The sequence below is a fragment of the Hemicordylus capensis genome, chromosome 6 (assembly GCF_027244095.1).
Source record: "Hemicordylus capensis ecotype Gifberg chromosome 6, rHemCap1.1.pri, whole genome shotgun sequence".
NCBI lineage: Eukaryota > Metazoa > Chordata > Lepidosauria > Squamata > Cordylidae > Hemicordylus > Hemicordylus capensis.
The window spans coordinates 3,710,781-3,738,655 of record NC_069662.1 but is presented as its reverse complement, the minus strand read 5'-3'; the positions used below and the strand labels follow the sequence as shown (position 1 = coordinate 3,738,655).

Sequence of the window (27,875 nt, the reverse complement as noted above, 5' to 3'; positions counted from 1 at the left end):
AGGGTATTCTGTAGAGGAGCAGGGGAGGGGAGGTGGGTGGGGAGGTGGAGTGGTTGTGGTCTTGAAGGATAACATCTCCCTTGCCAGGGTCCCTGTTGAGGTAGCTGACCATATTGAATGTGTGTACCTAAGTTTGGGGACCAGGGATAGATTGAGACTTCTGTTGGTGTACCTATCGCCCGGCTGCCCGACGGAATTCCTTACTGAGCTCACGGACTACTGAGAATCGGCTTTTCTCTTGCTTAGTCCTGACGGTGCGTCTGCATTTCCTTGGTCAGGCGTGATATTGAGTTTCACGAACAAAGGCACAAATTGCTATGGAGAAAGTAACCTACTTGAGTTTTGAGATTTCTCAAGGGAAACACGCTCTGCTCCCAGAATGAAAGGAGGCTATTTGTCGTCTATCTGCCCCCACTACGAGAAAACAACAGCACAGTTTCCTGGGAATGGCTTCTTTCTGCCAGATATGGATTCCTAGCTCCGGGCTCCTGGCCAAACCTCTTTATGAGGTGGTGAAAGGTAAATAAACGGACCCGTTCAGGTGGGGCCCGGAATGTGAGACTGCTTTTAAGGAACCAAACAATTTGTGTCTGGCCTCTGGGCCTCTTCCTCCTCTTTTCATAGGTACATCCAGCAGCATCTGCCAAAATCCTTGGATGGGCCAGTGCACCCCTTTGAGCTGGAAGATGAGGTCCTGATACAATCGTGGAAAGACAAGAGCCTTACTCCTACGTGGGTTGGTCCCTATCAAGTCCTTTTGAGTACTCACACATGTGTAAAGGTAGAGGGTCAAAAGCCCTGGATTCATCACACTCGGGCAAGGTATCCAGCCACAGACACTGCATTTAGTTGGCTGTGGTCTTGGGTTCCAGACCTTGGGGGGTGGCTACGAAAGTGCCTATTGATTTGTTTTGCCATTCTTGTGATATTTGTCTCTTTATGCTGCTGTACACAATGTGTGCCTGGCCTAATTGCTATGTGTAAATCTATGCTTCCTGCTTCAACTAAGGTTCAGCCTAGAAAGGAACTTGCCCAGTTCATTGTGCTGCAGCATATTGAAAAGAGGAAACATGCGTAAGGCTTAAAGGAAGTAAGATAGGTTCCTATCATTCCTTTGCCTTGAAGGGGTGTGTGTGTCTGTTACCTGTGAGTGAACCAAACTAACGCCATCTTGGTTTGCTAGTTGTCAAACTTAACTAGCGTGCTGTAATAAACCAGGAATTTGTGGCCGGAGGCTATTTTATGTCATCGTCATAATCATCCATAATATAAAGCTGCTTTGGCCTCACTGACCCACCGACTGACTGATATGGAACTCCCAGGACAAACCACAAAAGATAGAAACACGCTGATTTCACAGGTAGGTTCCAGACCATCACAAACACACAGACCACCAAAACAAAAAACAAAAAAACCAGTCACAGAAAAATCCATTACTTTCCTGGAAAAACCCAGACAAGCTCTACCACTGAAAACAATGGAGAAGGGAGACCACATCAAGCCACAGGAAGACTACAGTCACAGTCGCCCCCTGGAGGCCAGCTTGCAAGTGGCAAAGAAATTTGCAGAAGCGTAAAATATTTTTTCCCCATAATTTGTTTATTATTTTATCAATAGTATAAACAGAGAAACATTTTTTTAAAAATAGAAAAGATGATTTAAAAAACACAAACAAAAAAGTGATCAAACAATGCAATTACAATCTGTATACATCCACCTGAATTCTTTCCACCACCATTTCTGGTTCTGGCTATGAAATTCATTAGGTTTTCAATAATGGAAGCTGTGGGAAACAGTCTTTCCTCTGCAGCTGTGATGTTTCTCTCCTTCTTTTCTCCACCACCTACTGCTTCTCTCGCAGGAGGGAGGGCATGCCCTCAACTCCTGCCTGTAGGCTTCAAGCGACATCTGGTGGGCCACTGTGTGAAACAGAATGCTAGGCTAGATGGGCATTCTTGGGCCTAATCCAGCAGGGCTGTTCTTATGTCCTTATGTATTATCATCTGAAGATGGTGTATTTACACTGAAACTGGTTTTGCTTTTAACTTCTGGTGAATGATATTTTATCTTTGCGCAAATAAAGAAGCCTTGGTGGAAAGAACTGTTTGAAAGTTAATATGCACATATCATTGCCAATTTATCAAGACATAAAAGACTACTAGAGAGAACACAACATCTGCTTATATGGAGATACTATTCTCTATCAAAGGGGGGTCCAGATATGTGTAGCGGTAGATGGTGGGGAACGGCTTGTTCCGCTCCTCAATTCTCTTGGAGATCTTGCTCAGGCAACCTTGGAAGTTCTCAATGAGACTTTTTGGCCCAGTCTCTGTGAAATGCTCATCGGGGTACTCCCCCAGGGGTATCTGTTCAAAAGAAGGAGAAGAAAACAAGCATGTTGCTGAAGATGGGCTAAGCCAGGGCAGGGGCGTCCTCCTGTCCACAAGGCACAGTGAGGGGGAATGCCTCAAGCAGCAGACCACTGGCAAGATGCAATGAATCAGAGAGCCAGGGGGCAAGCTACCCGCTGCTGCCCCCCATCTCACCTGTCTCCTGCTGCTTTCATTTGAAAAGGGAGGGCAACAACATTTGGTGCTAGAGCAGTGTGATCCTTCCAGCACAACAGGCAGAGCAGGGGGCTACTGAGGGCGGCTGAAGGCTAATGCAGCCCCTTTCCCCTTCACTCCAGATGTGAACAACTTCCATGAATGGGATCTGGGCTTTTACACCTGGAGAATACCAGCCTGAGTGCCTGGGGTCATGCTGCAGCAGGGCAAGGCGAGAAACAGAGAAGCAGCTGAGGCAGGGTGAGGTGAGGGTGAACCAGCTCTGCCTGTGGGTCTTTCCCTCCCCCACCCCACTCCAGCCCTGCCTGGACCAGCCGCCACTGATCAACCCCGGACATATGGAAGAACCCAAGCGTGCCAAAGATGTCCAACTCCCCAACAGCTGGGCTGGGTCACCATCGGCCTCACATGCTTCCGCTCCGTCTCTCTCCCCCCACACCCACCTCCCCCCACTGCTTACGGAGGCTGCTGTGCCATCACCTCCTCCCAGGCTTATTTACAAGGCCACATGCACAGCTGTGTCTTAAAGGAATGCAGTCCCAATGGGAAGCTAGACGCCATTGCAAACAGAATGGCCAGGGGAGAGGTGAAAGATCTAGGCACCCTTTCAAGCTGGAGGGATGTTATCTATCGTGTATCAATAGTGTCCTTGACGCATGCTTGCCTAGCCCTGTCTCACAAGAAAAAGAGAATATGGCTATGAAGGAAACTGCTGCAGAGCATGGGGGCGTGTTGCCCTGGAGGGCAGAGTGGGCTATAGCCCTATCCAGACATTCCACTGCATGTGCATGCAAATTTCTCTACACATTTTCATGTTGTTCTGTGAATGGCGGTACCTGTCTTCATTTTAAAAGTCCGACCAGCCCCCTCAAAAAGTCCGACCGGCACAGACAGGAAGGACACAATTGTGGATAGATCTCTACATGTGTACACAGGACACAGATCGACACACAGCATGTGTGCAGTAGTAGTAGCAGTGGATCTGTAAGTGCGTTAGACAGGATGTGTGAATCGTGCCTCTGTCTTCTCAAAGGGTGTCTCCCACCATCCTCTGAAAAGCCTCCTGCCCAGGGCCCTTGACTGGGTGATGTTGAAGCATTCTGTAGATAAGCTTTACGGATTTTCAGAGTACAGTGTTGCCAACCAGCATCAGCTTGGGATCTTGCCAAGAAGCCTTGTGTACCGTGAAAGCACTCACCATGTCTGCTGAAGGCGCGCTAAGCACCCACAGGGTGCTCAGGATGATGCAGGTGGTATTGATGGCTGGGATGGTGTCTTTGTAGTCCTCCAGGTTGGCTGTACCCTTGGTCTTAGGAGGGGGCTTCCTCATGGAAGGAGGGAAGTTGGGCATCCAGGCACCCAAATCGTACTGTGACCAAAAATTCCAAATATGAAGACCACCAGAAGAGCCCTGCTGGATCAGACCAAAGGTCCGTTCTGTCCAGCATCCTGTTTCACACACACAGACAAATGCCTCTGGTGAGCCCACCAGCAGAGCAGGAAGGCAAGAGGCCTCCCACCATACTTAGTAGTATGTATATTCTGTTTCTGAACGCAGAGGAGGTTCTGTATAGTTGTGACTGCTGATATAGACCTTGTCTCCTCTGTGAATTTGTCTAATCCACTTTTAAAGCTGAGTAAGCTACTGGCCCTCACCACATCATGGGGCAGTGAGTTCCTCAAGTCAGCAGTGTGTCATGTGAAGAACTCCTTCCTTTTGTCTGCTCCAAATCTACTACCCATCAATTTCACTGCGTTCCCATATTATGAGAGAAAGTGGGGGGAATCTCTCTGTGTCTGCGTTCTCCACATAATGTTACAGATCTCTGAATTATATTAAGCCTCTGGCCTCTATGATAATGCTACTTTTGCTGCGAAAAGGTTTGAGGCAAGAAGAGAGTAGAGAGGTGCTGTCTGTGCCCGTCAGCTCACTCTGTCCTGCACCCAAAAAGACTTGCTACGAGAGGGAGGGTGGGAGAAAGTGGATGAGCTGATCAGTGGGGGGACCCAGAAGCTGCCTCCGTCTAGCAGCAGGGATCTGGTCTGCAACCCTAATCAGGAATGGCCAACCTGAAGCTCTCCAAGGACTGTTGGACTACAATGCCCATCACCCCCAGTCTCAGTTGCAATTTCTACTGGTAGTCCCGCCTTCCACCACAGAGGCAGGCACAAGCCATGAAGACGAACCTGGTGGGCACCATTTTGAAATTGCCTCCAGGTGTCACTTGAAATAATTGCTATGTGTCTTCTTTAACCACCTAGAGCAGGGATTCTCAAACTTGGGTCCCCAGATGCTATTGGACTACAACTCTTATTATCTTGAGCCACAATGGCCAGAGGCTATTGTGGCTGGGGTTGATAGGAGTTGTAGTCTTAACAGAGGACCATAAGATTGGGCACCCTTGGCCTAGAGATGTGGGTCCTCTATACCAGTGTTTCTCAACGTTTTTGGAGTCATGGGCCAGTACATTCTTCATGTGCAGTTTCCTGGATCAGCAGTTTGTAAAGGGGTCGCCCGCAACCCCAACCCCCAACCCCAGGCCCCCCAAAATAATTTTGGGCTGGTAGGGGCCACCACCAGGAGCTCTCCGGAGCTCATGGCCAGGCAGCCCTCATTGCTGGATAATGTTCATTCGAGGAAGCTAAATGAACATTTTCCAGCAGTGAGATCTGCCTGCCTAGAAATGAGCTCCAGAGAGCTCGCCCAGGCTCCGTGGATCCCAGGCCCTGCCCCTCTACGCATGACGGACCGGTACCCAACAACTCACGGACCAGCACCTGTCCGCGGACCGGCGGTTGAGAAACACTGGTCTATGCCCTTGCCACGTTAAGCAGAGAAGAGAGGTTTGCCAAGAACTCGGGAAGGAAATAACCTTGCCAGCACCTCTCTGCTCCAACAGCCACTTAGAAATCTAGAGTGAAAGTACATAATTCTCGGTTTACAACAGGCTTGAAGGTAAAGTGTGCCGTCAAGTCGATTTCAGCTCCTGGCCCCCACAGAGCCCTGTGGTTTTCTTTCCCTGAGGAATACAGGAGGTGTTTACCATTGCCATCTCCCACGCAGTATGACATGATGCCTTTCGGCATCTTCCTAAATCTCTGCTCCCCCATATAGTACCAGCAGGGATTCAAATCGGCAATATTCTGCTTGTCAGTCAAGCACTTCCCCTCTGGGTTACCAAATATTTTGACTTTTTGGCTTCACTCAAACCAAGCCTTTCTGACCCTTCAAGTGGTGGGGAAGAATGCTATATATGAAGAGTCAGCAATGCTGTTAGGGCCTGCCTACACTACAGATGTAAACAGGTTTAATAGTTACCCCCTCACCCCTAAAGAACCCTGGGAAATGTAGTCAGAGAGTGGGGTGAGAGATCACCATGGGTGAATTCTCAGCGCCCTCATCAAATGACAAATCCTCATTATTTCAGTGAGGAAAGCATGACAGTTAAACCGGTATAAAATGGATCTGTCATGCACCTGTAGTAGTCCATATAAAGACAGTCAGGTGTAAATGATGCCCCTACCTGCCCACTGTTGACAGCAGCATGCTGAGCTGAGCTGGTGTAGATCACCATAGTCAGGAATTTCTTGAGCTCTTTCACTGTATTGAATGAGGAGGGGATGCCTGTGTGGAGAAAGAGACAAGCTGCATTCTCAAGGGATATTAATCAGGAGTTAATCATCTTTAGGATAAAAGGAGGGATAAAATACATGGACAAATTGTTCCTGATTAAAGCCTTTGTCTCAGAGCAAGCTCACGTGAGGGAAACAAATGCTGAATTATCCCTACTGAGCTGCCTGGTTAGGCTTCTCCTAAAACTATTCTATATTTCTAGTAGGTTTAAAATGCTGCTGCCACCACCCCTAATGTCTACAGAAGCTCTCTGGGCTTGGGGTACGGTAATCCCAGAGAAAAAATTCTTAATTTTGCTCTTGAACAAGTACAAAATCTTCCACGTGCAAGCATACACATGGTGAGAAAACTGATAGCTGCTGAACGTTTGAGCACATTTGCACCAGAGAAGTCCCCCTTTGCCCCCACACATTCTCCAAAGTTAAAAACCAACTTGGAAGGCTTGTAAAAAGGAAAGAACTTTAAAAAAGTTTTATTCAATTACTACAGACTGCTTCCCTCTGAGTCTTTCTCAGCTTTCAATACAGTTGAGAATACTTAGTAGGATTACAAAAATAGGTTGCCTTAATGCATGCTTAAATGTTTACAGAGGCTTTTGCAATGCCCTAGGTGTATTGAGAGTAGGCTAATGTTTTTTATTTCGATTAGGTTGCAGGTAAACTATAATAGAACAGTATCCAAAATATGCAGAGCACACACACCTAAGAAATATAACATACTTAATGCAAAGTCTGACTTTAAAAAACTTTCCCTAAACTAAACTTCCCTTTTCCTTGAACTCATCAAACTTTTGATGAGAATTCAAGCTTCCTACCCTCCTGTCTTTCAAGGATCTGCAGAGTTATTCTCCAGCAACCAACCTCCATGGCCATATGTCATCCTGTGCACCTCCAGCCTAGCTTCTCTCAACAAAGAACTCCCTTCTTCCTTTCAACAGCTCTCTAGGTCCCACCCACCTGGTGTGATGATTGGCTGAGCCCTGGAGTTCACCAGCCTGTCAGTCAAGACAAGGATTGACTTCTGGTTAACTCTTTAGAGGGAGGGGAGGCTGATCACTATACACATCCATTCCTTTACCATATGTTGCAAGCACTCAACGCCCATGCCCCCTATCAGATTTCTAATGATCCGATTTAGACCATGTGTGTTTTAAGGAATAGGCCCACATGGTCAGAAAAGAAATGTCCCATTTGCTAAGCAGGGTCCTCCATGCTTTGCATTTGAATAGGAGACTACATGTGTGAGCACTGTAAGATTTTCCCCATAGGGGATGGGGCCGCTCTGGGAAGAGCACCTGCCTGCTTGCAAGCAGAAGGTTCCAAGTTCCCACCCTGGAAGCATCTCCAAGATAGGACGGAGAGAGACTCCTGCCTGCAGCCTTGAAGAAGCCGCTGCCGGACTGTAGACAATACTGAGCTAGATGGACCAATATTCTGACTCGGTATCCGGCAGCTTCCTCAGATTTAAACAGTGAAGGAAGTATTGAGGAATGGTTCTGAACCCCATCAGCCTTCCAAGATGGATTCTTAGCCCTCCCTGTCCATGTCCCCATAGGCAACCGGACCATACCAGAAGACTCTTGTTTCAGAAAGCCTTTAGTGAAGATCTCATCGATCCAAGCTTGCAGCTCAAAATCTCCACGTACAGAGTTATCGTTTTCATAATACAAGTCAACAATGCCGGAGACAAAGCTAAAGAGAAAAGTCAGAAGACAAAACAGATATGGTCAGCCTGCGGCACTCACTGAAAAAACCTGATCTCCCAGTCTCCCACCCCCACAGCAAAAGCGAGCAAAGGCATTGAGAGTCTCCTCGTGTCTCACAAATAAAAAATAAATAAAACCCTTGTTGGGTAAGTTAGAAACAGGGAGGAGAACTGGATTACTTGATTAAGCCTATTAGAAGCCAGAAAGAGACACTTATGTTGAGAAATCAGCCCCACCGACCTGCCCCCTTGACTGACCTCTCCACAGCCTCCCAGATCTTCAGACCATCGTCCCGGTAGTAGTACTTGGGCAGCGAGGACACACCACGAGCCTCAAGCTCTTCCGGGAGGCAGAGGGAGGAAAACGTCAGGGCTGCCGTACCCTTCTGCAACAGCTCAGCCAAGCCATCAAAACCAGTGCCAGTTGCCTGGAAGTGGGGTGCAAAACGAGGGTCAAAGGGAGAACTTTAGCTTGGCTATCAGGCTGTGCCTGATGGGGCAGTGCAACACAAGTCTGCTTACCCGGTCAAAAACGCCCCCCCTTGAAGCGAGCCGCTCCCGAGCCAGGGTGTTAATGTGAAGGGTGTAGCGCATGTGAGGGATCAGCAGCTGCAGGTGTGAAAGGTGACAGATGAAGCATTTTTGTCAGCCCTCAATTTCCTGGCAGTCCCTTATATAGGATGATCCCAGGTTCTAGTGTTGTGAGAGAGGGAGAAAGATGTCTTTATCCACTCTCTCCACACCATGCATTATTTTTAAGACCTGTGTGTTGTCTCCCCTTAGTCATTTCTTTTCTAAAGTGTCCCAGATGTTGTGGCCTTGCCTTGTAAGGAAGGTGCTTCAGGCCCCCGATCATCTTGGTTGCCCTCTTCTGCACCTTTCCCAGTTCTACAATATCCTTTTTCAGATCAGGTGACCAGAACTGTACTAGTACTCCAAATGTGGCCACACCATAGGTTTGTCTAATGGCATTATAATATTAGCAGTTTTCTTTTCAATCCCCTTTCTAATGATCCCTAGCATGGAATTTGCCATACTCAGGGCTGTGAATGAATGCTCTGCACTTAATCCAAGTTCCACAGCAATGTTGCCACCTGAATTCTGCAAGCAGCCAACTGCATGCAAATTAAATTCATTTACACTGGCATGCTTATTTTGAATAATGAATGCACTTGCTGACAACCAGCAATTTGGCACAACCCCTCCCCTTCTTGTGACCATTCACCAAGTATTGCTTCCACACACGACAGCCTTAGGGGCTAGAAACCTGATTTTTACAACAAAAACAAAAGGCAATTAAAAACTACAACGAATTTGGAATTATCAGGATGTTGGATGATGCACCCACCCTCCTTGAGATACATGTTCCTGCTTGAACACATCAGCATGTTTACCCAGCCCCAGTTTCACCTTGTAGAGGGGATGGCACATGGGCAGCTGGCGGAGGGTGGCAATGGCGAACACTTCCGCCAACAGATGTGTCCGCAGCAAGTGGCTGAGCGCCTGGTGGATGTGGAAGTCCGCGTTGCGCACCCAGGTCTTGGCTAGGATCCAGTCCCATTCAGGGTCACTGGGCAGGAAGATGGGTGCTTCAGGGCCCGGAGTCTGGCTGAGCTATGGGAGAGAAGGAGAAGAGGTGGGCAAATCTGGTCAAGCTGGGATGCAAAAACCTGCGTACAAGCCGCATCTGGTATAAACCAAGGTTGTGACTTCTTGAGTGGCAGGGGGTTTGCAATCTTTTAACAGATGCATGACAGGCAGAAATGCTACAGATGACACTCAGGAACCCGGAGGCATTTGGGGACAGATCTTTCATGTTTAACCACATCTGATAAATTGCCACCATCATTTTACATAGGATTGTGCACTGGAAACATTACAGTACTGCTCATTGCCACTAGGCGTCTCCTCCACTGCACCCTGGCTTCACCGCCTTCCTCCTCACCAGTCTCCACCACCACAGGACGAAAGGAGAGCTGGTCTTGGAGAGAAGAGCTGGTCTGGTGGTAGCCAGCATGACTTGTCCCCTTAGCTAAGCAGGGTCCACCCTGGCTGCATATGAATGGGAGACTAGAAGTGTGAGCACCGTAAGATATTCCCCTTAAGAGGTGGAGCCACTCTGGGAAGAGCATCTAGGCTCCAAGTTCCCTCCCTGGCAGCATCTCCATGACAGGGCTGAGAGAGACTCCTGCCGGCAACCTTGGAGAAGCCGCTGCCAGTCTGTGAAGACATTACTGAGCAAGATAGACCAATGGTCTGAGAGCTTCCTCTGTTCCTATGAGAGGTCATTCAGCAGGTCTGTGATATCTTCCCACCCAGCAGCACCCAACGAGCCGCTTCCGTTACCTGGATGGCGATGGGCATGAGCTTGTCGCCCGAGAGGTGCAGCAGGCACAGTGGGGCAGCGATGTACTGCTGGTGTCCATTATTCAGCCCTGCCGAGACCCCTTCCAGGATGCGATAGTCAACGAGGAAAATGGTCCCCTTCTGTGCAGGGAGGAGAGCACAAGCTTCAAACACAGGAGAAAGCCAAAGACAGGGGGCACCTCCTTCCTCCTGCAGCACAGAGATTTCCCTCTAACGGCGCTCTAAAATCTGTACCTCCAGCTCCTTCTGTAGGGTGGTGGAGTCCCCAAGAGACTTGGCCACCATCTCCTGAGTCACAGGGAAATTAGGTGGGATCTTTGTGCATCTCTGGATCATCGTTGGGTTCACTCCGTTCAGGAACTGGTAGGCAAAGAATTCGTCTTTCTTCCAATCATCCATGACAGCGACTGGAACACAGAACACCGGTGCAAGGATTTGACCAGGGAAAAGCAACGTACGGGGGTGACGTGGGGCATCCCAATGCCTTGGGAGATGCTTCTCTGTCTCTGGGACTGAAGTGGGATCGGGTAGATTATGTCTGGGGCAGGAATAACCAGGACCCCCCTGGGATGTTTCCTATGGGTTCCATGCTGTCAAACCAAGAGGGATATGGGGACTGGCATTTCTGTAGATTATCCTCCCATCTCTAGGATTCTGACCTTAGCAGAATGGGAACTGTAATTTTAAAATATCATGAGCCCATTGGGAATAGGGAAGTATCTTGTTCCCTGTCCCTGTTACTCCTTTTCTATTTAAACCACTCTGAGAACTGCTTTTGTGGAAAAGTGAAATATGAATGAATAACTTTCCCATCTAGTGGGGTTCTGACAGGGCCACGGCCTTACCCGACACATCCGTTTTGTTGAACCAGAAGATGTCCTTGATGTTCTCCAGTTCTTCCCAGGATTCTTGGCTGTCCGAAAAGCCCTTCAGCTTCAGTTCTATCTTCCTAAGAATGGCAGAAAGTGGGATGGGGGGAGAGTGCCACATGTTTCCTGCACTTTGAAGGGTTACGCATGAATAGGTGGCAAGAACCCCTTTCCCAGTCAATGCTCATGGAGGGGAAGCACGGCAGAGGACACTTGTGCCATGTGCACCCCCACCCCAACTGCATGGGGCGGGACGTGCACGCCTTCATGGTCAGACTACTGATGAAACACATGCTATTTCCACGCAGATGTAGGAAATAAAAACAGAAGAACAGCCCTGCTGGATCAGGCCCAAGGCAGCCCATCCAGTCCAGCCTCCTGTTTCCCACAGTGGACCACCAGCTACCTCTAAGAAGCCCACAGGCAAGAGGTGACGGCATGTCCTCTCTCCTGCTGCTACTCCCCTGCAACTGATATTGAGAGGCATCTTGCTTCTGAGGCTGGAGGTGGCCTATAACCACCAGATTAGGAGCCCCTGGAAGACTTGTCCTCCATGAATTTGTCTAAGCCCTTTTTAAAGCCATCCAGGCTAGTGACCTTCACTATAACTCGTGGCAACAAATTCCATAGATTAATTATGTGTTGTGTGAAAAGGTACTCCCTTTTGTCAGTTCTAAATTTCCCAGCCTTCAGTTTCATGGGATGACCCATGACCCTGGCCCTTGACAGGGTCAAGGGGGTGTCTCACCCATTTTGGAGAGATCCTTTTGGAGCTCCTCACAATCTGTTGTGGATATCAGTACCCTAAATAGTTTAGTGTTATCTGGAGATTTGGCCAAGTCACTGCTTACCCCAACTTCTAGATCATTTATGAACAAGTTAAAAAGCACTGATCCCCAGTACAGATGATCCCAGGGGGACCCCACTTCTTATTTCCCTCGATTGTGAAAACTATCCATCTATTCCTACCCTCTGTCCTCCAACCAGTTACCAATCCATACATGAACCTGTCCCCTTATCCCATGACTGCTAAGTTTACTCAAGAGCCTTTGGTGGAGAACTTTGTCAAAAGCTTTTTGGAAATCCAAGCATACTATGTCAGCTGTATAACAGTTATCCACATGCCTGTTGTCACTCTCAAGTAACTCCAGAAGGTGAGTGAAGCAAGACTTGCCCTTGCAGAAGCCATGCTGGTTCTCCTTCAGCAAGGCCTTTTCTTCTATATGCTTAACAATTTTGTCCTTAAGTAGGCTTCCCATCAATTTATCCAGCACAGAAGCTAACTGGCCTGTAGTTTCTTGAATCATTGCATTAGCTACTTTCCAGTCCTCTGGTACAGAGCCTGATTGTATCATTCATTCATTCATTCATATCCCGCCCCCATCCAAATGGCTCTCGGCAGTGCAGCTGCTGACCAGCTCTTGCATTCAAAACAGAACCCACCTTTTTCATTACAACTTTTGTGACAGCAGTGAGAAAAGGGTGAGTTTGTTTTGGAATGCAAAAACTAGCCAGCAGGTGGAACTGTGAAAAGCTCATGAGGTCCCTGCTGGATGTGCGTACAGAAGGTAAGCTCGCACCAGCAAAAGCTTTGCACACTCTGCAGTTTATTGCCATCTGGAAAGACCCTCGAAAATGACATGTTTTTTTCACAGATTCTCAGTCAGATGGCACTTACACCACGTACGGAACATCGTGTGGAGTGCTCACTAAATCTCCTGTCGGAATTTGTGCTCAAGTTGGAACAAATCACTGTTTGGAAGAGCACTCAATCTGAGGGATGCCCTTCTGCACCCACCTGTAGGTGAGCACTGCCATAGGCACCTTGATAACATGCTGGTCAGGAAGAGCTCCACAGCCCTGCTCTACCTTGGCAATGTCAGCTACCTGAGATCATAAGCTTTCCTTTGGCCTTTAGCTCCTGCCTCTCAGCTGTGTGTATACAGGGAGAGGCTGATCAACAGCTCCTGCTTCCAGCTTTGCAGATGTACCTGGAAGCCACTTTCTGGTTTGTCCGCTTGCCCTATCCTAACTCTTCCAGAATCCTGCTAGATCTGTGTCTTTTTGCCATCAACTTTCCCAGACTCAGAGACAACCGCACCCACGTCCTCCTGGCTCAACTTCCCACCTCACCCCAACAATCCTCTGCTCCCTTGTGTGAATCCTTCATGTGACTTACGATTCTCTGGAGATTTTGGAGAAGCCGGCCAGTTTGATAAAAGAAAACTTGATGTTTGTGTCCAGCTCCTTAATGGAGTCCACATCCAAGCAGTATGGGACGCCCTTAGCAAAGACTTTCCATCTGTGCAGAAGAAAATCCACACATCATTAGACAAATATGCATGTTCTGTGTGCTCCGCAGAGAGCTGAAGACTGGAACCCAGAAATCCTGGCACGCATCCCACACACCATCGCTGCCCCCTACCCCCCGCCACCACAAGAACAGTGAGAAGGTTGAATGGCTAGGAATATCTTGAGCTGTACTCACCCGTAGCAAGCCTGTCTCTGTGCCAGCTGCTTCCGCCGCCAATCTTGAAGCAACGGGAGTATATCCATGGCTGGCGTTGTCGCTGGAGGGACAGACACAGAGATGGTGCACATGCAGCCTAAGTCTGTCTATCATGGTGGCTAAGAAGGTGATCTAGGAGCCAAGAAGTCCTGGGTTCCAATTTCACCTCAACTACCTCCTTTCTAGGCGATCTTAAGCATAAAAGAGCTGTTGTTAGATTCTCAGTATTTAAAGCACACAGAAGACTTGGCGTTCTTATTTGTATTACTTAAAGAGGCATTTATTAATTATGTATTATGTATTATGTATTATGTATTATGTATTATTATTATTATTATTATTATTATTATTATTATTATTATTTATTGTTTACACAGTCAGACAGGTGTCATTGACTGGTTTGTTTTATCCAGACATTAAATCCTTCCTAAGGACCTGGGATGGCTGAATTTTATTATCAATATTGTTGTTGTTGTTATAGATATCATCGCAAAATATAGGCTGTTCCTAGTAAAGATGCTTTTTGTAATTGGCTGGTGATGATTTCTGTGGCCCCTATGGTGCTGAGGTGCAATTCAAGGTGTTTTGGAATTGCACCTAGGGTGAGAATTACTACTGGGATTATCTAGGTCTTCCTCTGCCACAGCCTTTCAATTTCAATTTGTAGAACTTTGTAGTATTTTAGTAGTAGTAGTAGTAGTAATTATTATTAATATTCATATTAATTATGGCAGCTGACATAAAGTAGAAAGCAAAGGTGGTGTTGCCCATCAGCTGGCACTGCGGCACAGATGACAGATGATCACAGATGACCCTGGCAATGTTGTGCAAGAGAGCAGTTGCACAATGACTCGGAACTGTGTGCCTGCAATTGTGCAGCACTGCTTCCGTTGGGAGTAGCTGATGCACCATTACAGGTGCACAGTTTTAAGTTGTGGTGCCACTACCTGCTTGAGCAAGCCTACCGGGGCTGTCACATGCACAGCAGCGCAGGCTGAGGGACAATGACAACACCATCAATCATCACCATCATCATCGCTGAGGAGAACCACCAGGCCATCCCCGCAGGGCAATCAAAAGCCAGGTTCACTGCTTGATCTCGACAGGTGAGTCCAGCCCAGTGATCATGCGGTCCATTAGCTACAAAGCAAGGCTTGACTCCAAGGGACCTGGGAAATACCACACAGCGTGAAAGCAAGGGTTCTCTACCTTGGGTCCCAAGATGGGGTTGGACAACAGTTCCCGTCATCCATAACCACAGAGGCTGAGGATGAAGGGAGTTGTAGTCCAACACCATCTGGGGAGCCAAGTCTGAGAATCCCCTGAATTCAAGCATTTTTCATGAAAGCAGCCATAAGAACATAAGAACAGCCCTGCTGGAACAGACCATCTAGTCCAGCATCCTGTTTTACACGGTGGCCCCCACCAGATGCTGCTGGAAGCCACAGGCAGGAGTTGAGGGCATGCCCTCTCTCCTGCTGTGACTCCCCTGCAACTGGGCCTCAGAGGCATAAGTTTGGGCAGTATAGAAATACGTTAAATAAATAAATAAATAAATCCTGCCTTTAAGGCTGGAGGTGGCCTTTAGCCCTCCAACTAGTAGTTGATGATAGACCTCTTCTCCATGAAGTTATCCACCCAATCCCACCTCCTTCAAGCGACCCAGCAGGATTCCATGGTCAATGATGTTGAAAACGGCCAAGAGATCCAAAAGAATCAGCAGAGTCACACTCCTCCATCAAGCCAACCCAGGAAATCTCAACCCCCATAGCCAGCAGTGGCCCGTGAACACGCCTCTGGGGGGGGGAGGAGCGGCCGGTTTCTTTAAGGGTAAACAAAACTGGTGCTCCGTTCCGCCCAGAAACCCTCACGGCGGGGAATTGTCTCCACCACTCACCTGGCGCCCACGGAGGTGAGCCCCTGCCAGTGGCCAGGTGAGTGTTGGAGGAGATTCCCCAGCTCCAGTTACACTTAAAGATGCCTCCCCCCACCCCCTGTAAGTGTGTTCACAGGCCGCCCCTGCCCATAGCCCACCCAAAAGCCAGTCTGGAAAGGATCTAAATAATGTGGGAGGCTATGTGGGGTATGACTCACTGGTCCCCAAAAGTGGAACCAAGGGAAGGATTCCCTTAAGGACTCTCTTCCTCCATCATTCAAGCACTGTTTCCCGTTCCCATCCAAAGGAGCTTCATTTGATCATTTATTTTCTGAGGGTGCCCCCCCCACCACTCCAGGGGCAATTTCAGGTCTTCGCCACATCAAGGAGCTTAGCAGCTTTCAAGCACTTTCCGTGGAACCATCAATACCACATGTCTATTATGTGGCAGAGCACTGAAGCACGAGATTTGTTTCTGGGGAGTGTCACCCATGATCTCTTGGCAGCTTCGCCATGTCAGCTGTGGTTGTGAACCTGGGGGAGTAGGGTTTCTGCCTCTTTCCTCTTCCAGGAGGCAGCAGAGAAGGGCAAGCCGGGCGACTTACCTGTTCCCTCTCGGAGCTCCACATGCTCATGGCCCTCGATCCATTGGTAGCATGGGAAAACGTACCCCTTCCCTTGTGGGGACGTCACCTTGACAAAATTGCAGTACCAGCTAGTTGAGAGGACGCTGAATACAGGTTCTTTTTTTAAACGGACGAGCAAGATCTCTCCCAGGTCATTCTTGCAGGTGATTTCGTAGTCACGCTTCTGGAATGGAAACGTTGGAGGGTTCAGAGAGGCATCAGCGAAGAGGGGTTGAAAGAGGAGGGGCTGGTGGAGAACCAGAAGCCACGGGTTCTGCTTTGGGCTCTCTGGTTGAAGAGACCCCCAGCCCGTGAAGATTCTCTGGGGACTAGCAGAGTCCTCAGCCATCCCACTCAGCCCTGTGGCTAGCTGGGCCTTGGGGAACCTCCATGCCCCGCCTTTGGCCAAACACTCTTGATGCAGTCCAACTGTCCCTATTTGCCATGGCCAGCCCCAATTTTCTGGTCTCTGCCCCAGTCAATCCCTGCCCCTGTTTCCCCCCTCTGTGACTGCCTTCTTAGAATTTTGTCAGCCTAAGATACTAGGCTGTCCTTCTTGAGTATTCAGGTCCCTCCCTGGGTCTCCAGACATTAAATCACTGAGAATTCTAAAATTCTATAGCCCAGTTCAGGCATTATGCTGTACAGGAGTACTGGTGGCTTCGGGGCTTTTAAAAAGGAAAATTCAGAACTTTATAACAAAACAACAACAACAAATGTTTATATACCACATTTCAACAAAAGTCTTCAAAGAAGGATGGATGGATAGATAGATAGATAGATAGATAGATAGATAGATAGATAGATCCACAATCTAAAAAGAAACACAAGATGGACACCAGCAACAGTCATGGGAGGGGTACTGTGCTGGGGTCGGATATGGCCAGTTACTCTCCTCCTGCTAACTAAAGAGAATCACCCCCTTGAATTGGTGCCTCTTTGTCCAGTCAGCAGGGGTAAAGAACGTAGGAACATAGGAATCTGCTTTCTGCCAAGTCAGACCATTGGTCCATGATCTAGCTTGACATGGTCTACTCTGACTGGCAGCAACTTCTCCAAGGCTGCAGTCAGGAGTCTCTCCCCTCTCTGGAGATCCTGCCAGGGAGGGAACGTGGAGTGTTTTGCATGCAAGCATGCAGATGCTCTTCCCAGAGCGGCCCCATGACCCCCTAAGGGGAATATCTTACAGGGCTCACACATGGAGTCTACAATGCAAATACAAACCAGGGCAGACCCTGATTAGAAAAGGGCACAATTCATGTCACCTAATGGAGCAGCGGGGAAATGCTTGACTAACAAGCAGAAGGTTGCCGGTTTGAATCCCCGCTGGTACTATATTGGGCAGCAGCAGTCTAGGAAGATGCTGAAAGGCATCATATCAGACTGCATTGGAGGAGGCAATGGTAAACCCCTCCTGTATTCCTGTGCCAGGAGTTGAAATTGACTTGACAGCGCACACACTTCACAAGACCAGCACCCAGGAACTTTCCCAGATGGCAACTTTACTTTGGGAGGGTGGGTGTGAGTTCACATATCAGCCAGATTTACCCCGAAATCAGTGCAATATATCAGAGAGCACTCCAAACGCGGAGAGGAGAGCTGGTCTTGTGGTAGCAAGCATGACTTGTCCCCTTAGCTAAGCAGGGTCTGCCCTGGTTGCATCTGAATGCGAGGCTAGAAGTGTGAGCAGCACTGTAAGATATTCCCCTCAGGTGGTGAAGCCGTTCTGGGAAGAGCATCTAGGCTCCAAGTGCCCTCCCTGGCAGCATCTCCATGATAGGGCCGAGAGAGACTCCTACCTGCAACCTTGGAGAAGCCGCTGCCAGTCTGTGAAGACAATACTGAGCTAGATAGACCAATGGTCTGATTCAGTATATGGCAGCTTCCTATGTTCCTATGACTGAGGAGCGAATAGCCAGCGGGAAAGCATTCCAGAGTCTGGGGGCAGCCACAGAGAAGGCCCTGTCCCGCATGCACAACAGCAGAGCCTCCCTCATTGTCGGCACCTGGAGCAGAGTCCCCTCAGATGACTTTGTGAAGTGGGCAGCAACCCTTGGGAGCAGGCAGTCCCTCAGTTATCCAGGGCCCAAACCATTAAGGACTTTAAAGGTCAAAACCATCACCTTGAATTGGAGCTGGAAACAAACGGGTAGCCGATGTACCTCTTTCAAAATGGGTGTGATGTGATCCCAGCGGGCAGCTCCAGATGAAATCCTAGCTGCCCCATTTTGCACTAGCTGCAGTTTCAGAATATTCTTCAAGGGCAGGCCCATGTAGAGCGTGTTACAGTAATCCAGCCATGACATGGCTAAGGCATGGGTAACTGGCCAGATCTGCCTTCTCAAGAAAGGGACACAGATGGCGCACTAGCCGAAGCCATGCAAAGGCACCCCTGGCCACCGCCTCCACCTGAGCTTCCAAAAGCAGAGCCAGGTCCAGCAATACCCCAAAGCTGCGTCCTTGCTCTGTCAAGGGGAGTGCAACCCCATCCAGAACCGGTAGAATCTGCTCAGCCCAAGTCCCCGGATGACCTCTCCTAGCAAAACAACATTCCAAAAGTGTTCTTTTGGAACTGTACATTTTGTGCCTGACTGAGCAATTTTTGCGTGTGAAATGACTGCATTTTCTCATTTCACAGAAATAAAAATACATTCGCTTAAAAAGCGAGCTGGGTACAGACCCTCTCAGAATTCAGGGTGTAGTTAGGACATGCGCTGCTGTATCTGCCTTCAGCGTAATGTGTACAGATCTGTATGTGCTCTCAAGAACATCATATCTGAATAGGGCTTCTCTGAATGTCTGGTCTGTGAAATGTGGGGGTGTGCGAGCTGCTTCCTGCTCAGTTTTCAGACTCACCCTCCCCACCCCCTGCAATTGCTTGCTACCACAACTCAAATATTTCTTGAAGAATCCACACTGTCTAGCCTAGCCACTCCCTTCCCCTGCCTCCCAGAAATGTTGATGGTGTTTCATCAGTAGGAAGGAGAGGGGGGATATTCTGTGCAAAAAGCTTCTGTGAACTAGACTTTCTTGAGAGCAAAATGTAATGTTTTCGCAAGTGTCCCTTGCCACAGAAACCTCAAAGGCAGGGCAGTTGAGAGAAGAAAGTGTCACAATCTGAGGGCAGCTCTGTTGACCGTGTTGCCAGGATCACAACATTATTGCCCAATAGTGATGGCAACATTAGCAGAGGAAGTTGCAAAGAGAATCTCTTGAGGGAAAAGGTGTTGGAAATTCTCTGTGGTGAGAGAATCCCTTTCTCATTCACTCTCAGGAGTGAAAGAGAATAATTCTGAGCTTGCTCTCTGATAAGTGGCCCATTTACTGAGTGGTTTCTATTTGTAGCCTTCACACTGTTGGAAATTATCTGTGGTGAGAGAATCCCTTTCTCATTACAGCAGAGTGCACAAAGGCACAACACAGCGGTAGTTTAGTTAGGCATGCGTGTATGCTGAGAGTAAAGTAACTTGGAGCCAATTCATAGTTTCAAATCAATATAAAAGGCATTTATTAAGGATCTCCATTCTAGATAGGAAAGTGAGGAGTTAGGATCTCTAATCTATCTATCTAGCTGGATGCAGATGGATTCTGCATCCTCTCTGCACATATGGTGCAGGGAGAGAGGCTTGCCATGTTGCAAGGTAGGAGGCCAGGTAGGGAAGAGAGGAGAGGAAGGAAGTTAATCCCTGAGATTAGCAATCTACATATCCAAAGGGATAGTGTCAGAGCAGTGGAGAAGGGATGACCAATGTCTTGACCCCCTAGCCCTCTGACTCACTAGTCTGTCATCCACTGTCTGAGACAAAGAGACAGCGCAAAGTCCTTTAACTTCCAACAAAAGGTCCCAGAGAGAGTCCACAGGCATCAGGGAATCCTTCGGGACAGGGAATGAAATTTGAGGGGATCACTGTTTTCCCACGCAGGCAGTGGGGAAAGAGCTGGTCCTGCTCTCTGCTACTGCTCCTCCACTCAAACTGCAGAGGCAGTTCCCCACCACCACCACCCCTTTTTTAAAAGACGTCTGGGCTCTGTTGCGTGCATTGGGGTGCAACACCATGTTTCCCCCTTAAGTAAACTGCCCTTTAAATGTATGCCGTTCTGAGCTGGTAGCGGGCAGAAGGCAATGCAGACTGGCATCCTGTGCCCAGGCACAAACATTTGCCTCCATGTACCCGAGTCAAGGGGAGGAGAGTGGGTCATTTGGTAGCAAGCATGACTTGTCCCCTTAGCTAACTCCACCCAGGTTGCATATGAAAAGGGAGACTAGAAGTGAGCAGCATTGTAGGATATTCCCCTCAGGGGATGGAGCCGCTCTGGGAAGAGCAGAAGGTTCCAAGTTCCCTCCCTGGCAGCATCTCCAAGATAGGGCTGAGAGAGACTCCTGCCTGCAACCTTGGAGAAGCCGCTGCCAGTCTGTGCAGACAATACTGAGCTAGACAGACCAAGGTTCGGACTCTATATACGGCAGATTCCTATGTTCCTATTTGCCACCACCCCAATACCGAGAGTCTTGATTTCAGCCCAGGGAAGAGACAGAAGCCCAGAAAAGCCCTGCTGCACATGGGATGCCCCACTATCCAAAATGTTGAAACTCATCCCCCAAAAGCCAAAATAAAGTTGGCGGATTCTTTCCTAGGACCCTCCACTTTACTAGCTTACTTCCTGTTCTAAGAGCTGCCCCTCTGAATAATGTGTGTATGACCACGACTGCATATATTACTGTGGTTTTTTCTTTTCTTTTGTTAATCATCACGGCTTGTGTTGATTTTTTAAGGGCTGGCAGCCTGAAAAAGGTGTCGGACAAGGACAAGGCTGCTGCTCCACTGAGTACATAAGAACATAAGAACAGCCCTGCTGGATCAGGCCCAAGGCCCATCTAGTCCAGCATCCTGTTTTACACAGTGGCCCACCAGTTGCCACCGGAAGCCACAAGCAGGAGTTGAGGGCATGCCCTCTCTCCTGCACTTACTCCCCTGCAACTGGTACTCAGAGGCATCTTGCCTTTGATGCTGGAGGTGACCCACAGCCCTCCAATTAGTAGCCGTTGATAGACCTCTCCTCCATGAAGTTCTCCAAGCACCTCTTAAAGCCATCCAGGTTGTTGGCTGTCACCACATCTTGTGGCAGAGAATTCCACAAGCGGATTTTGCATTGTGTGAAAAAGTACTTCCGTTTGTTGGTCTTAGATTTCCCAGCAATCAATTTCATGGGATGACCCCTGATTCTAGTATTACGGGAACGGGAGAAGAATTTCTTTCTATCCACTTTCTCCACACCATGCATGATTTTATAGACCTCTATCATGTCTCCTCGTAGTCGTCTTTTTTCTAAACTAAAAAGCCCCAGGTGTTGTAGTCTTGTCTCATAAGAAAGGTGCTCTAGGCCCCTGATCATCTTGGTTGCCCTCTTCTGCACCTTTTGTTTTGTTTTGTTTTGTTTATATTTCTATACCACCCTTCCAAAAATGGCTCAGGGTGGCTTACAGAGAGAACTGTAGAACTTTTCCAGTTCTACAATGTCCTTTTTGAGATATGCTGACCAGAATTGTACGCCGTACTCCAGGTGTGTCCACACTATAGTTTTGTATAAGGGCATTATAATATTAGTCATTTTATTTTCAATCCCCTTCCTAATGATCCCTAGCATGGAATTGGCCTTTTTTTACAGCTGCCGCACATTGAGTCGACACTTTCAACAAGCTGTCCACCACGACCCCAAGATCCCTCTCCTGGTCAGTCACTGACAGCCCATCAACGTATACTTGAAGTTGGGGTTTTTTCGTCCCATTGTTCATCACTTTACACTTGCCAACATTGAACCACATTTGCCACTTTGTTGCCCCCCCCCCGCAGTACTAATGCAAAGCCTGGAGTGTCTGCATTCCAGACTACTGGTGTGCTGGCATACGCATGTTTACAGGTGTGTAACAAGGTGCACACCCCGTGGCACATGCCATACGTTTACCAGGGAACTTGTGCACAAGTTCAGCAAATTCCTGTAACATAGGACAGCTAGAGGGGCACAGGGGCATAGTGAGACCCTCGAGGGCCAGGCGGCCAAATTTGGGCAGGCCCCCCAATTACACGCAAAATGCACGTGCACACCCCAGCACCCTAAGACACACCCCCTGCATTTGTCCCTGCTTGTCCAATGAACGCTACGCCCATGAAGGTGCACCTAGGTAATTTTGGAGCCTGGACCTAAATCCGCCCCTGCCCCCCGCTCCTGCCTGATGGAGGCCCCCTCTCCCCCACATCATCTCCCTACACACACATATACAACATGAAACACACGTGTGTCCCCACACACCCCCCCGCATGGAGGCCTCTCTGGAAGCCCTGCCCATCTACCGATCAGCTGAGAGGCAGGGAGAGAAGGAGCTCTTTAGAAGCTTGCAGGCTGGCTGCTTAGATGGGGAGTCATGTGACATGTCTCGGTGGGGGGGCCCTTCGAGGCAGTGGACCCCCAGATGACTGTCTCCCCTTGTCTAATGATAGTTACGCCGATGATGCTATCAGGTGTCAATCAGGAAGGGATACAAGAGGGATCTGTCGAGAAAAATCCCACCTTAGCCATGATGACAAGTCTCCAGTTAATTTTGATACACTATTCCAGAAAATGCTGTTTATCTTTATACAGAAGGGTTGGTTTGAAATTCACTGTCGACAAAGCACTTTTGGCAGGATCCGAAGTTGGGACTGAGAGATTAGTGTTTGAATATATAGATGTTAAAATAAACAATATGTTTGTGACCCTTTTGATTTGCTTTAAGCTGCCCCACCAAATTAAATCCTAGTTTGGGTTTCTAACACTAACTTGGGTATTGCACCCGAGTGGTAACATGCGGAGAAGTAAATAGACATAGTTGAAACAGTCTTTAAAGTCCCAAACCAAAGAAAACGACTGTATTCTTGTGCAATAGCTTCAGTGGTTGCTGATTCACTACACTGTAGAGTCAAACTGAGACCATTCGACCCGGCAAGGCTGCACACCACCTCTGATGCTTCGAACTGGTATTCAGACTCAGGTACTTCTACAAGATTGTGTCAGCACACCAACAAAGGCTTTCCTTCCGAGTTACTGAGGTTGTTACGGTCAGGGCGGGTTCAGAATTGGGGTGCCGCTACCAGGGGCATAGAGAACTTCCATTGAACAAGGGTGGGGGCGATTGCACCTGGACCCACAGGGTTTGAGAGGCCCCCAAGCATGGGAGTTGGGTCCAGTGGACAAGGGTGCCCTGCAGCTGGGGCACGGGCGCTCTTTCCAGGCGTGATGGGAAGAGAAGGAGAGCGCTGGGCTGGGCTTCCTTTCTCCTCCCTCCCCCCGTGACAGCAGCCCCCCCCCCCCGGTGCACAGGAGGTGAGCCAGCAGAAGGGGAGGCTTGTGGGGGCAGGGTTAGGGTTGCCCTGCCCCATGTGTTTCATGTCAGACTCGGGGGAGTGTGGCTTGGGCACTGGGGCGTGGGCACGCTAGGCATGTGCGATGGAGGCCCCCGAGCTCGGATTTGTCCCCTGGCTGCCGGGAACCTTGCTAAGCCCCTGGCAGCTACTCTAAGCCAAATCCAGGGGTTTGTTGGGAGACTCATTTGCTTTAGAGGCTGCCTAGTGTGGAGACATCCACCCTTGTGTCCCTTATGTCACAGGCTTGCGACAATCTTCCTCCGAACTGCGCAGGCGTGCCTCGCGGTTCGCTACAGCCGCTGGGCCGAGAGGACATGCCCGGAGGTTGCTCCCCCTGCCGCCGCCGCTGCCGCCACCATTGCGGGGGAGGGAGGTCAACTGCTCGGCTAACCCCACCCCACCAGCCACCCCTCGGCCGTGCGGCGCCTTTGAGTTTTTTAAAATAAAAACCCACATAGGTTGACCACAGGAGGCCCTCAAAAGTAGATTTGGGGGGCCTCGCAATGGGGGGGAGCCTTGTGGTGGGGCTTGCGGGGGGACCTCACAGAAGGGCCGGTCCAGGTGCCAAAATCACCTCGGTGGGCCCCTGAGGGCGTGGAATTGGGAGGTCGTGGCTAGGCTGTACACACCTTGATCTGCAAATCAAGCTTGACTGTCACTTTATTATTATTATTATTATTATTATTACATTTATATCCCGCTCTTCCTCCAAGGAGCCCAGAGCGGTGTACTACGTACTTGAGTTTCTCTTTCACAACAACCCTGTGAAGTAGGTTAGGCAGAAAGAGAAGCGACTGGCCCAGAGACACCCAGCTAGTATCATGGCTGAATGGGGATTTGAACTCGGGTCTCCCCGGTCCTAGTCCAACACTCTAACCACTACACAACACTTTGTGAATTCTGGGATTGTATGGTTTAATACACAGGTTATACAGCCAGGGAGGTTGTGTCCCAGGCAAGGGGTTGTAAGTCTAAAGGACTCAAGTTTGTTTACTTTAATAGACCCCTCAGTATTTTTACTGTAACGCCTTTGTTGGCACACCGACGTGATCTTATAGAAGAAGAAGCAGAGTTTTGAATACCAGATTGAAATATGAGAAGCGATGTATCAACAAGCAAGTAAATACTCAGGCTGTGACTTTGTTCCTTGGCACGTGTGGCCCTACATTGTAGAGAATAGAAACCACTGAAGCTCTTGTACCACCATCAAGTCCTTTTTTGGGGTTTAGAATTTTAAAACTTTCTCTAGTGTGTCTCACTCAGTACTCCTCCCGTTACCACTCGGGCACAAGACCAAAGTTAGAGTTGGAACCCCAAATTAGGATTTCATTTGCTGGTGGCAGCGAAAATATTAAAAGGGCATCAAAGGAAGTAAAAGGGTTACAAACATATTTACTGTTCATTGTAAGATCTATATATTTGAAACACTAATCTCCCAGTCAGAGGCATACCGCTAATGAGGCAAAGGGAGACGAATGTCTCCTGGCCCAGAGCCTCTGAGGGCTTCCCCGCTCCGGCCAGTCCTTGCCCTCTCAATTCTGCCATGCAGCATGCTTGCAAGGGGGAGCAAAGGCAGCTGCCTGCCTGCAGAATCTCTCCCTGCTTCCCCGCCCATGCAGCGTGCTTGCAACAGAGATCTGCTGGGAGCCCAAGGCGATAGAAGGAGGGAGAGAAGCAAACTTCCCCTCAGCGAAGTTTCCTCCTCCCCGGCTGGCTGAGGTAGCTGAGAATAATGGTTTGGATCGCTGCTGAGCTCTGTCCTGCAGTTGGGGGGGCGGGAGCGGTTCTATCTGCCTTCTGTTGCCAAGGCTGGACCTGGAGGTGGACACACTACAAAGATGACAAGAAAAAGGAAGCCCCCACCTCACCCCCATTTTTGCTTTTTTTTCGCCAATTGTGGAGCTTGGGCTTCAGTTTGCAAACTGTCTCTCTTCAAAGGGGAAGAGTTTCGTGGGGCGGGGCATGGAGAATGGAGACCCTCGTGGAGATTGGGTCTGTCTGTTTCGTTTTTTGTACCAGGGTGTCTGCTGTCTGTGCTTGCAAAACTCCTGAACTCTGCAAATGTCCTGAAAAAAGCAAGAGCAGCAGGAGCAGGAGGGAAGCTGGGAGAGGCGAAAAATGCCTTACTTCCAAACACTCCATTCAGCAATGAGGAGGGAAAGAGTGCAAGCCAGGAGAGGGAGGCATGAGGGAGTAGCTAAGCAGCTCCTGCTTTTCTGAATGGTGGGTCTCTTTCCCACACAGCCCCCAAGTAGCATTAAAAAACAACAAAAATTCCAAGGTCTCCCCCATCCTCCCTCAAAAATCCCCATTATCTTTTTTTTTTAATCTTTATATTCTTGGAAATTCAGTTGTTAAATATTGGATCCTTTAGAGACAGAGAGGGGAGTGGATAAAGAATTGTGCAGGATGTGGGAAGTTGTGTGTTGAAATGTTTCTGCAAATGCATATTTGCATGAATATACTTGTTTTATATTATTACATTCTTGTGAGTTCAGTTGCTGTTTGTGCCCTCAAGAACTCACGTGTGCCATGGGGGTGGGGGGGGGAGATGCTTTACTTCCCAGTCAGTGTACACAGGATTTCAGTTTTATTATAAAAGTATATCAGCACAAAGTTTCAGGTGGTGTGGTTGTGTTTTGAAATAACAGTCAAGGCATTCAAACTGAGTCACTTGACGACAACCCTAGATTGGAAAAACCCTGAAAGAACCACATCCAAGCACTGGTTTGCAGGATTGTTTGGATGTTTTAATTGTAAACTGCCCTGAGCCATTTTGGAATGGCGGTATAAAAATTGAATAAATAAATAATAAATAAAAATGTTAAATTAATCTGCATTGCTCTTTAAGACATGTTATTTTACCATGGAAAACCTCTACTTAAATATACTTAATATACTTAAAATGCAGCATGTAATTAAATATACTTCAATATACTTGAAACGCAGCATGTAATTTCTACCAGTTGCCTTTCCCATATTTTGCAAATTGCTTTGTTGGGTTTGAGAACAACCCCCCATCATTTGGTCCACATATCTTGGAGTAGATTCAGATGACAGTTTGTGTTAATATGCCGCACTATATTATATGTGTCCTTAATTTTCTTCTGGAGCAGAGACATGGGGCCAGGAGAAGGAGAGGAAGGCAGCGAGGGGCCCATTTTAAAATCTCATCTCTGGGTACACTCCAACCTTGGTACGCCCCTGCTCCCAGTCCCAATCACGAGTCCCTGACAGCTCAGAGGGTAGAACTGGGTGTGCCAACATATTCCAGTTCATTAAGTCATGTTTTAACAAGCAGGCAGATCTATAAGCACATCAATTTCAGGCATATATAACAACACGTTAAAGAACTATAAAGCAATTGTTTTACTTTCTTTCAGGGGAGAAATGCTTAGCTGTAGTAAACACAAATTATTTCCCCCAACAGTAGGAAACTATGCTTTGTTTTTAACACTCTGTAGTGTAATGCCCCTTTGAGAAGGCGCGAATTGCTTTGACAGCCATGCAACACCACACTGGAAAATCACAGCCACACTCAGTGGATAAAAAGAGCGGTCTTGCCCACATCCCACCCCTCACAACTCACCGCTCCTGGGTAGAAGTCAGGACCCCAGTTGTCCAGTACGGTTTGGGGGCTTTCTCCATCTGTGCCCACTAAGGTGAGGTAAATGGAGTCGATGGTCCCAGAGAAGAGAAAGTTGCCAGTGACCACGTGGACAACATATGTGGCCATGTTGGAGTCCACGGGCTGTGGAGTGGGCGAGGAGGTGCAGTGCTTCTGGCCTTCAAGGGAGAAGTGAGAGAGGGAGTCTGCCCCAGCGGCATGCCTCTCGAGGATGGCCCTTGGGAAGAGTCCTAATCTCCACCAGCCCCGCCTCTTCCCTGGTGCAGCTCCACCCCAAGAGTACTGAATGCGAGAAGGAGATGCTGCCAGCCTTACACCAGTCAGACCCTTGGCCCATCTAGCTCAGTGTTGTCTGCACTGACTGGCAGCGGCTCTCCAGAGTTTCAAGCAGAGGTCTCTCCCAGCCCTAGCTGGAGATGCTGCCAGGCACTGATGGCCTGGGGGCATCCAAAGAGGGGCGGCCCCAGTAATGGTGCCCCCTGAGGTGGGGTGCCAAGTGCTGTCTTGCCTCATCATGCCAGCTCCCTTTCAAAACCGACCCTTGCAAGCTTGGATAGAGGCACAGAGGCTGGAAAGGAGGGCAGGGTGCTTTCCAGACTAGCTGCTCACCAGCAGCAAAATGCCTCCATTCGGGCAAATCCCATTTGGGCCGTAAACAGCAGGGGGAGCATTCTCACAGCAACTAACAACTCGAA

At 48.7% G+C, this 27,875-nt stretch overlaps 1 protein-coding gene across 2 annotated transcripts; it reads right to left on the bottom strand.

Annotated features, from left to right (window-relative positions):
* Positions 1-1,578: 1,578 nt before the first annotated feature.
* Positions 1,579-27,391, bottom strand: LOC128331593 (polyunsaturated fatty acid lipoxygenase ALOX15B-like). Of its 2 annotated transcripts, none has more exons than XM_053265177.1 (14): positions 27,142-27,391; positions 16,132-16,336; positions 13,630-13,711; positions 13,321-13,443; positions 11,118-11,221; positions 10,507-10,679; positions 10,252-10,392; positions 9,316-9,519; positions 8,428-8,514; positions 8,164-8,333; positions 7,771-7,892; positions 6,092-6,192; positions 3,766-3,978; positions 1,579-2,366 (listed from the first exon to the last, which is right to left on the bottom strand). In XM_053265177.1, the coding sequence occupies exons 1-14, from the start codon at positions 27,286-27,288 to the stop codon at positions 2,181-2,183; spliced, it is 2,058 nt and encodes a 685-aa protein (XP_053121152.1). In that variant the 5' UTR covers positions 27,289-27,391; the 3' UTR covers positions 1,579-2,180. The 2 variants fall into 2 exon arrangements, with proteins under 2 accessions (XP_053121152.1, XP_053121153.1); XM_053265178.1 differs by having other exon boundaries at positions 3,766-3,936.
* Between the last annotated feature and the right edge of the window lie 484 nt (positions 27,392-27,875).

Excerpts from the sequence above, each read along its gene's own strand:
- LOC128331593 (XM_053265177.1), bottom strand. The coding sequence starts at position 27,288 with ATGGCCACATATGTTGTCCACGTGGTCACTGGCAACTTTCTCTTCTCT. Across the intron at positions 9,520-10,251 it reads TCATGCCCATCGCCATCCAG|CTCAGCCAGACTCCGGGCCC; the intron begins GTAACGGAAGCG and ends TCTCTCCCATAG. Across the intron at positions 2,367-3,765 it reads GCGCGCCTTCAGCAGACATG|ATACCCCTGGGGGAGTACCC; the intron begins GTGAGTGCTTTC and ends TCTTTTGAACAG.